The following is a 9422-nucleotide window of genomic DNA, read 5'->3' as shown; positions in this document are numbered from 1 at the left end:
GGGGCTCACAGCCCCCACCCCAGTTTCTTACTTGGTTCAACCAGAAAGCTGCAGTGGCTAGCAGAGCCCCTCCCACCTGCGCCCCATGCCCCAGGTGGCTGCCCCATGCCCCACTGTGCAGGGTCACTGAACGCTCAGCCCCCAAACCCACTCCTCACCCCTCCCCTTCCTTTCCTGCGAAGCCCAGGAGCCTCCACGGCGCCCCCCCGCCCTCCCACCTCTACCACACCCAGTTCCGATCCACCCAGGTCATCCAAATTGGGGTTCTGCTTTGCTCCCCACCCCCAGGTGGAAGGGCCCCCCAGGGGAACCAGTGAGCTCCTCTTGCACTCAGGTACGGGGCTCCTCAGATACCCCGGGGAGCACATTAGGGCAGGCCCCTCACCTGCCTTTGCGTCTCTTCCCCAGAGCCCGAGGGCCTGAAGGGCGGTGACAGTACGCAGCTCCCGGAACCTGGCACACTGAGGGGTAGGTGTTCCCCTCGCGGCCCGCGGCACCCGCCTCCTGGGTCTCCTCCCACCTCTGTGCTCCCGCGCCGGCTCCCCTCCTGGTCCCCTCCCACTCTGGAGCCTCCCCAGCAGGGGCTGAGCAGACCAGGGGCTCATTCTCCCCCCAGGGGGTGTGCAGGAGGCGGCGGCTGAGGGCTCCACGGAAGAGGTGGGGGGAGGGAATGCCCGGCCTGCAGGGTCCAGCCCCGCAGGGTCTAGGGGGTGTTCTTTTGTGAGACGATGGATAGATCGTAGAAAAGAGACACAAGACATAGAGATAAGAGCATTCAGCTGTGCCGGGGACCAGGGCTACCAGAGTCGGAGTCCAGCAGTGGCCGAGTGCCAGGACGCACTGGCATTTATTGTATACAGGGCGGGGGGCAGGGCTGGAGAGTGACTCATCTCACATGATGGGCAGGGGTCGAGCAAATCACGTACTGACAATACGGGGGGCCACGTGGCCACAGTTCAGGGGGTCATGTGGGTACAGCACAGAGGGCCCCTCCCTCTCACACAGCGCTGCAGGGAGGGGAGGCACATACGTCAGCATCTTTCTATGCACTTATCAGACAGAGCGAAGGCTTTTAGGATTCCTCTATTCTTACTGCTCACGGCCTCTAAGAATTTACAGGGGAGCATCGGGTGGGTGGAACACGAAGGTGGACGAGGATGGCGGCCATCGGAGCACCGCACCACGGAGAGGTGTTTAAGCCCCTGGCCAGCGTCAGACCTTCCTCGAGGGTCGGCAGAGCAGAGTTTTCTCTGAACTCCCCAGTGGGAGGGAAACTCCCCCTCACGGCCTGTTAAGCAATGGTGCCTCCCCAGATGCTGGCCTTACCGCGAGGCCTGCCTGCTAAGTAATGGGCGCCTTCCCGGGTGCTGGCATTACCGAGAGTCCTGCCTGCTAAGTAACGGGTGCCTCCCTAGGTGCTGGTGTTACCGCAAGTCCTGCCTGCTAAGCAACGGGCACCTTCCCGGGCACTGGCCTTACCGAGAAGCATTTACTCTTACATCCCGATCACTTCTCACAATGTCCCTTCAGTTCCAAATTATATTTCACCTGATTCTGTCGATACTATAAGACTCAAATGTTCCTACACTAAAGCAAAGATTAATAGAGAATAATGAGGCCGGGCGCGGTGGCTCAAGCCTGTAATCCCAGCACTTTGGGAGGCCGAGGCGGGTGGATCACGAGGTCAAGAGATCAAGACCATCCTGATCAACATGGTGAAACCCTGTCTCTACTAAAAATACAAAAAATTAGCTGGGCATGGTGGTGCGTGCCTGTAATCCCAGCTACTCAGGAGGCTGAGGCAGGAGAATTGCCTGAACCCAGGAGGCGGAGGTTGCGGTGAGCCGAGATCGCGCCATTGCACTCCAGCCTGGGCAACAAGAGCGAAACTCTGTCTCAAAAAAAAAAAAAAAAAAATAGAGAATAATGATGCAGTAAGATTGATTATATAATTGTGTGATTGAATCTAGAATCTATTTGCTGTCATTGTAATAACTAAGTAATCAGTTGTTTATGACGTGGGACAGATTGCACCTCCGTCTCTTGCTGAGGCATCCAGGCAACTTTCTTCCCACAGCAGCCCACCTGTCCGTCTCTGAACTGTCCCCTTCAGGCTCAGAGGTACCGTCTGTCCCCAGCGCTGCGTCCAGGCCTGTGCCGGGGGTGGTCGCTGCTGTCTCCATCCTCACAGTTACTGTGGTCATGCTCACTTGCTACATGTGCCACCGTTTCCGGCAACGCCAGGAGGTAGGGTGCCCTGCATCCCAGGGTGAGCGGGGTGGGGAGTCTCGGGTGGGGCCAGCCCAGGCTGAGCTCACCCTCACTGTCCTCCACCCACGGGGCTCCAGGAGAGGGTAGGGAAGCACCTGAGAGCCAGTCCCCGCCAGGGGCCCAGCCGGCTATGGCCAAGAACACAGAGCCAGACTCCCACCAGACCCACTGTGCCCTCCCTACAACCGTCACTGTCCCCAGGACTCCCTGGAGGGCAGCCTGGCAGGACGTGCCGTCTCCATCAGGGACGGAACCTGGAGTTTCTGAGCCAAAGGGGCCTCTTGCTGAGGGTGCCACCTCCAGCAGGCTCAGAACCCAGGGCTGGGGGAGTGTGGAAGGGTGTGTGTTGTGAGGGTGCGTGGTGTGCCTGGGGGTGGGGGTGTGCACGCAAGCACACACCCGAGGGCGCAGCTGTGGACCCAGGGACGAGATGCCCACACACGCACCTCCTTCCGCCCTCCCCAGGCGAAGTTCTGAGCCCCCAGAGCGAGAACCCAGCAGGGTCTGAGTAGGACCCCTCCCAGCCCCCAAGCCCACCCCGAGGCCGCCAGCACCGGTGGTCAAACCCTCAGCACGTGGAACACTGGGGCTGATGTCCGCCAACCCTCGTCTTCAGATGCCACAGACCCCAACCACCTGCCTGGCACAGAGCGCGCAGGAGGGCCGGCCCCAAGCGCTGACCTTGGGTGGTGGGGCCTGGGTCTCTCGTCCCACCGGAGGGCAGGGACACTGGCTTGCTTGGGAGGGCCTGGGAGAGCAGGCGGCAGCCTGGGCCTCTGTGTCTCCCACTCCGGGGTGGGTGCAGACCCTTCCCCTCCACCCCCCAGGTCTTCCAAGCTCTGCTTCCTCAGTTTCCAAAATGAGACCACCTCACCACTGCCGTGCCCGACCTGCCAGGACCCATGCCCCTCCCTCCGCCCTCAGCAAACCCGCAGACCCAGGCTGCCTCCCGCTGCCCTAGGCTGAGTCTAGCCCTGAGTTCGGGTCTTCGCTCTCCACTCCCTGAGCTGCCCCCAAGCGAGGCGGCCGCTGCTGGAACCACGGGGATACTCCAGTTCAGGGCTCTGGGGGGCTTTGGCCACATACCTGTCCCTCGCCTATGAGAATGGCAGGTTTGGGGGCCCCTCCCTCGGGAGCCCCGGGGGCCAAGGTCGGGTGGGGTGTTAGAGGCTGGGATGGTGCCTGGCCCCCCACCAGGGGGCAGCGCAGGCCGGGCCGGGAGGAGGCGGTGGCGGCTCGGGCTCAGGCCCGGGCTGGTGAGTCCGGCGCTGCCCTCCGGGGCTGCACGTGCGTCCCTCCGTCCCTCGGCCGCCTGCGGCCGCCCCCTCCTGGCCACCCCACCTGCCGGACGTCCTTGGACCCAGGTCTGTGGGTGCTTTCTGCCACTGCGGCGGAGCCTTTGATGTCTTCTTGGTGAAGCAACTCCCGGAATCCCCCTTCACTTTTCTGAAAAGGTTCTGTGACTCGAGTCTTCGAAATAAAGAAAACAGAAGGACTCACAAACATCCAAGCAGCCGGGAAATGCAATTTTTAAAATGAAAAACAAAAATCTAAAAGAAACGTCTTTAGTGCTTTAAGCCCCCAAACGTCCCTAAGGCGTCCTAAAGATGAAGACTCAGGGAGCCCTCACTGCAGTGAAGTGGGCAGGGGCACAGCGGTGCCCGGCGGCCGTGGCCTCGCAGAGCCAGCCACCCCGAGGGTCAGGCTGGAGCAGAGTCCAAGAGGGGCGAGTTTGTGTCTCAGGTTAAAATAAGGTTCGATTCACCCCATGCTGGGTCCGGGGCTCCACTGGGTCAGATCCTGTCCTGTGGGCACAGCCCCCGGGACCCCCATGCAGTAGGGGCCTCGGGGGTGTCACACCAGCCTACACAGGCTGAAGAGCGTTGGCGTGCCTTCAGGTCAATCTAAGTTCTTTCTCTTTTCTTTTTTTTTTTTTTTGGAGACAGGGTCTGGGTCTGTTGCCCAGGCTGGAGAACAAGGGCGCGGTCAGGGCCCCATGCAGCCTCGCCCTCCTGGGCCCGAGCGATGCTCCCACCCTGGCCTCCCAAAGTGTTGGGATTACAGGCATGAGCTCCTGCGCCCAGCCTCAGGTCATTCTGAAACTGTAGTGTGGGTGGGGCACACGGTGGTCCCCGTGACCCCTGCACACCCAGGCAGGAGCCTCGGAGGAGATCCTGGGCTGAAGTCCCTGAGGAGTTTCATCTTTTCCTGGTGGCTCGTCTGCGTCCATTTTCCCTGCTGGTCCTCATGCCACCTTCCCCCTCGGTGTGTGGGGGTCTGTGTCTGCTTCTGCACCCCCAGCCCCGCCCAGCCCCGTGCCGTCCTCAGACGCTCCTGGCCTCAGGGATTCTGCCCTGCTGACCCCACTGCCTGGAATGCTGATCCCTGAGGCCTCAGCTGGTGTCACCCACAGCCTCTGCCTGAGTTGGCCTTTGGGGGTCACACCGGAGCCCCGTCCTGCTGGCTGTCCATCTGGCCTCCCGACGTCAGCTCCAGGCGGGAGGGCCCCGGTCTGCACTGCCCCCTGCTCCTGGCGGTGTCTGACATAAAGACACCCGGTGAGCGTCGCTGACCAAATGCACGCATGGAGCAGAGGCCAGAGGAAGGGCTGCTCTGGAAAGCGCATCAGCCCCACCTCTCTCCGCATCTGTGCTGGGGCGCCCCAGGGCCCTGGGCAAGATTCTGCCCCCAAGCCCTCTGTCTCTCGTTTATGGAGAGCCTCCCTCAGCCCAGCACACAACCTGCACACCTCACAGCCCCACACGTGTCTCAGCACTGCCTGCTGGGCCGGGGCCCCTGGGAAGCAGCTCAGGGCGGCCGGTCCGTGTGTGAGTCACACACACACACCTCTGCACACACACGACACAGACGTGTGAACCCGCTCCTGCACCTGTGCTGCAGATGCTGGCTCTGGGCACTGACAGGGACGCTTCATCCTTGTGGTGGGAGGCCCTCAGAACGGAGAAGTGCCCCCTTTCGGCAGACTCAGACCTCTTGGGGTCGGAGGCCGGGCAGGGGTCTTCCTCAGCTCCCTGAGCTGAGCGCTGCGGCCTGGCACGCTCCTTCCAGGAGGAGGAGAACCTCAGGCCTGGACCGTAGCTCAGCCCTCCCGCCCCTGGGACGGGGAACGCAAAGGCTCCAGGTGGGCTGGTCAGCTGCAGCGATGGGCACAGGCCTGGGCTCCTTTCACAGCCACACCTGGGGGGCTGGCTCTGGCCTGCCCTGCGCACTGTGTGGGTGAATGACAGGTGGCTCCAGATTTCTGGGCATAAATCAGGTCCCAGTAGAAAGTGCCCCAGAGAAACAGGCAGGCTGGGCCTCACCGCCAGACCCTGCCACCTGCCCCCAGCCAGGGGTCCCTTCTCGGTCCTCTCGTCTGCCCAGCCCCTGGTCTTGACCTCCTCCCTGTGGAGATGCAAAGGGAGGGTGGGGGCAGGGACACCCTGTAGTCAGGACAGCTCTTGGGGAAGCAGCGCTGGGGAGGGCAGAGAGGCGCCCAGCACCGCCCTGGTCTGAGGCACCACCTCCAGGAAGCCCTCTCTGAGCTCTGAGGCCTGCGGTCTGCTGTGTGCTGCTCTCTGTGGTCCTGCTTACACAGAGGGTTAGCAGCTGCACTCACCGGGCTGGGAGGGCTGGGTGTGGGGAACATGGCCCGGCCCCCGAGGCTCCTGCTGCTGACCCTCCTCCTGGCACTGGCCCCAGGCCTGCCCAAGGCCCTGACCATCCAAGGTAAGAGCTTCCCGGACCCTCCATGGCCACGTCTCTGGAGCTCCCCCTGCCCCGTGAGCTCAGCACCCCCAGCCTGGACCACAGCACAGCCCCCGGGAAGCAGGTGGGGTGTTGAGCGGCCTCCACCATCTGGGGACTCATTTAAGAGAAGGAGAAAGGGGGACCCCAGGTGGAAAGTGGCCGGGGCTGTCCGGGCAGGGCCACTGCTTTGGGAGGAAGAAGCCCCAAGGCCTTGGAGCCTGAGGGCAGCCCCCGGCGCGGGTGCCCAGAGCTGCTCCGGGCCCCACAAGGCACTGTGTCTTCGGCGACATGTCAGCCCTGGGCTGTCCAGGCCCTACGGTCCCCGCCACGGCTCCCTGCAGGAAGGACGTTCTCCGTCCCTCTGGCCAGCCTGGTGGTGACAGCCCGGGTCCTCCCTAGAGATGCAGCAGTCTCCCTGCTTCACGATGGCCCCCGTGGCAGGCGCGGTCAACATCACCTGCTCCACCGGCGGGGCCCTGAGTGGGATCTACCTGAAGCGACTCTGGCCACAGCCCACAGACATCATTTACTACGAGGACGGGGTGATGCCCACGGTGAACACGCTGTTCCGGGACCGTGTCAACTTCTCGGGGTCCCAGGACAAGCTGACCATCACCTTGCAGCGCCTGCAGCCGGCAGACACCGGCACCTACATCTGTGAGGGCCTCACGGAGACTCATGTCTTCCGCCCCCCTCAAGGCACCTTGGTCCTGGTGACAGGTAGGGACTGCGCCCACCCCGGGCCCCTCCTGCCGCTGCTGGCCAGGCCAGCTCCCCAGCCCTTGTCGGGGTACCCTCCCTCCCACACGGGCCTGCACTGTTCCAGCTCCCAGCAGCTTCCTAGATAGCTGCCCCTCCTCCCCTCCACTGCCTCTCCCTGCCCTGAACCCCAAATCTCAGGGGCTCTAACAAGGTTCTCCGCCGGAGAATCCCTTCCTTCTTCCTTCTCGGAACTGTCCCAAGGCGCACACAGATGCCCGGAGGCCCCGCCGACAGCCTCTGCCCTTCCTGCGGCCCTGATGGTGGTCTCCTTCCTCCTTGGGCTGGGCCTGGGGGTGGCGTGTGTGCTGGCGAGGACCCAGGTCAGTGTAAGCCCCAGCTGCCACCTGCATCCCCACAAGTGTCCCTCTCCTGAGAGCAGAGTGGGGGGCGCCAAGGCCTCAGAGGAAAACCCCAGCACCCGATGCCTCCTCTGCAGGCTCCGGCAGCCCTCAGGGTGGAAGTGGCATGGGAGGGACGGAGGGAATCAGCAGTGAAGCTGGGGCCCGTGTGCACGTGTGCAGGTGTGCGTGTGTGCAGGTGTGCGTGTGTGCAGGTGTGCGTGTGTGCAGGTGTGCACGTGTGCGTGTGTGCAGGTGTGCACGTGTGCAGGTGTGCACGTGTGCGTGTGTGCAGGTGTGCGTGTGTGCAGGTGTGAGTGTGGGACGGGGGCGTCTCTGAGGCCTGCGTGTGCATGCTGGAGTGTGCTGGCGTGCTGTGTGGTCATGGGAAGGGGAGGGGGCCTCGGACAGGCACAGGGTCTGGTCTGTGACCACTGCCCTCTGTCCCTGCTGTTTGTCTGGGGCCGGAGCGGGGGCCTGCTGGGCCTGGGCTGGGGTGTCCAAGCCGCTTCCACCCTCCTTCTTCAGAGGCTCCGCCCGGGGGTCCGACTCATCCCTGTCTGGGGCAGCCTCTGCCAGGAAGCCCTGGGGCTCAGGAGAGCTGGGGGCCAGCCTGGAGGAGCCCCTCGGGGGTCCAGTGTTAAAATGAGAACCGACCAGAGTGGGGCGGGGTCCGGGACACCAGGCCAGCCACCGGTCGCGGACGACAGGTTCTGTTTTTCAGATGAAGAAAGTGTGCTCATCTCGGGACAAGGACTCGGCGGCGTGTGGGGTGTATGAGGACATGTCCCCCAGCCGCTGCCACACGCTGTCCGCCCCCCCAAATCTGTACCAGTGACCCCGTGCGCCTGCCACGCCCCGCCGGGGCCCCCCGCCGCCTCCCCTGCCCCACCGCGACCCGCACCCCGACGCAGCCCGCACCCCAACCGTGCCCCTCACCCCACTGCGCCGCGCACCCCGATGTGCCCCGCACCCCGACGCACCCCGCACCCCGACGCGCCCCCTGCCCCGTGGTCCATCCCCCTTGCTCCACCACCAACTTCTGCCCCAACAACCCCCCTGCCCTGCGGTCCTCCCACTGACCCCCACCCCAGTGTCTCTGCCCCTGTGCACCTTCGGCCCACTGCACCCCTCACCCCGATGTCCTCCCACTGCTGCAGCAGAGTTTGGAGGGCCCAGCCCCACCCAGCTCCAACACAGAGGCAGTGGCCAGGCCCGACGGTGCTTCTCAGTGGACAATGACAGACACCTCCTCCAGGAAGCCTTCCCTGCCCAGCCCACACCGCCACGGGGAGAAAGCCTGACTGTCCTTTGGCTGTGTCTCCAAACCATGGCCAAGGAGGACTTCTCTGTGGGACGGGCCTGGGCACAAAACCCTGTCCCTTCAGTGCCGGCCCAGTCACCAGCAGGCCCCCAAACCCCCAGCAGCCAGGCAGAGAAGACGAGGCCAGTCCCCCACCCAGCCTTACCAGAAATAAAGGCTTCTATGCTGCTGCTTCTGACTTCCGCATTTATTTCTCAGCCAGCAGGAGCCGGGGGTGGGGGCAGGGTTTGACACTGTAGACCCCCCACGCTGCCACCTTGGCGGTGGGGAGGAAGCACCTCCCACCCAGCCCCGAAAGGAGTCCTGGGGGCCTCCGACCTGAGAAGCAGCACGTCCACCTGGACAGACGGAGGCTGGGCCCGGGGGCCCTTCGGGAGTCTCGGGACGCCTCTTCCACCCCACCCCAGCGACGGCCTCCGGAACCGCGCCTCGGAGGCGACCCCAGGGCAGGCGGCGACCGGCTGAGCCGCCGGGCACTTCCCTCCTGCCCCTCCTCGTTCTCAGACGTCCTGGCAGGGAGAGGGGCCACAGCACGACTCTCAGGATCTTCCCAGGCCAGCACAGCTCCCATGCTGCCCCAGGGGATGCCAGCCATCCTTCCACCAGCGGGGGGAAACCGAGGCACTGCCTGGGGAGCTGCCCGGGCCCACACACTGCGCTTCACTGCCCCCGGGAACAGGCGGGGACAGCCAAGGTGGGGCCTTTGTGCAGGACCCTCACCCACAACCGCACCTGCCCCTGACCCACCCCACACCTGCCCCTCACCCACCCCCATCTGCCCCTCACCCACCCCCACATCTGCCCCTCACTCACCCCCACACCTGCCCCTCACCCACCCCCACACCTGCCCCTCACCCACCCCCACACCTGCCCCACCTCCACCCTCAACACCTGCCCCTCACCCACCCCACACCTGCCCCACCTCCACCCTCAACACCTGCCCCTCACCCACCCCCACACCTGCCCCACCCCCACCC

General features: G+C 64.2%; 1 protein-coding gene across 1 annotated transcript in view; it reads left to right on the top strand.

Annotated features, from left to right (window-relative positions):
- LOC101044192 (T-cell antigen CD7) overlaps positions 1–8610 on the top strand; it is a 28467-nt gene extending 19857 nt beyond the window's left edge. The window contains exons 4-7 of the mRNA XM_074389082.1: positions 409–468; positions 6421–6741; positions 6985–7103; positions 7846–8610. Of these exons, the coding sequence (XP_074245183.1) occupies positions 409–468; positions 6421–6741; positions 6985–7103; positions 7846–7959 (614 nt within the window). The 3' untranslated portion in view covers positions 7960–8610. The remainder of the gene's footprint in view (positions 1–408; positions 469–6420; positions 6742–6984; positions 7104–7845) is intronic.
- The last annotated feature ends 812 nt before the right edge of the window (positions 8611–9422 follow it).

This window comes from Saimiri boliviensis, chromosome 17 (assembly GCF_048565385.1).
Source record: "Saimiri boliviensis isolate mSaiBol1 chromosome 17, mSaiBol1.pri, whole genome shotgun sequence".
Lineage (NCBI taxonomy): Eukaryota > Metazoa > Chordata > Mammalia > Primates > Cebidae > Saimiri > Saimiri boliviensis.
Note: the sequence above shows the minus strand (reverse complement) of the source record. Positions and strands in the feature narration are given on the sequence as shown.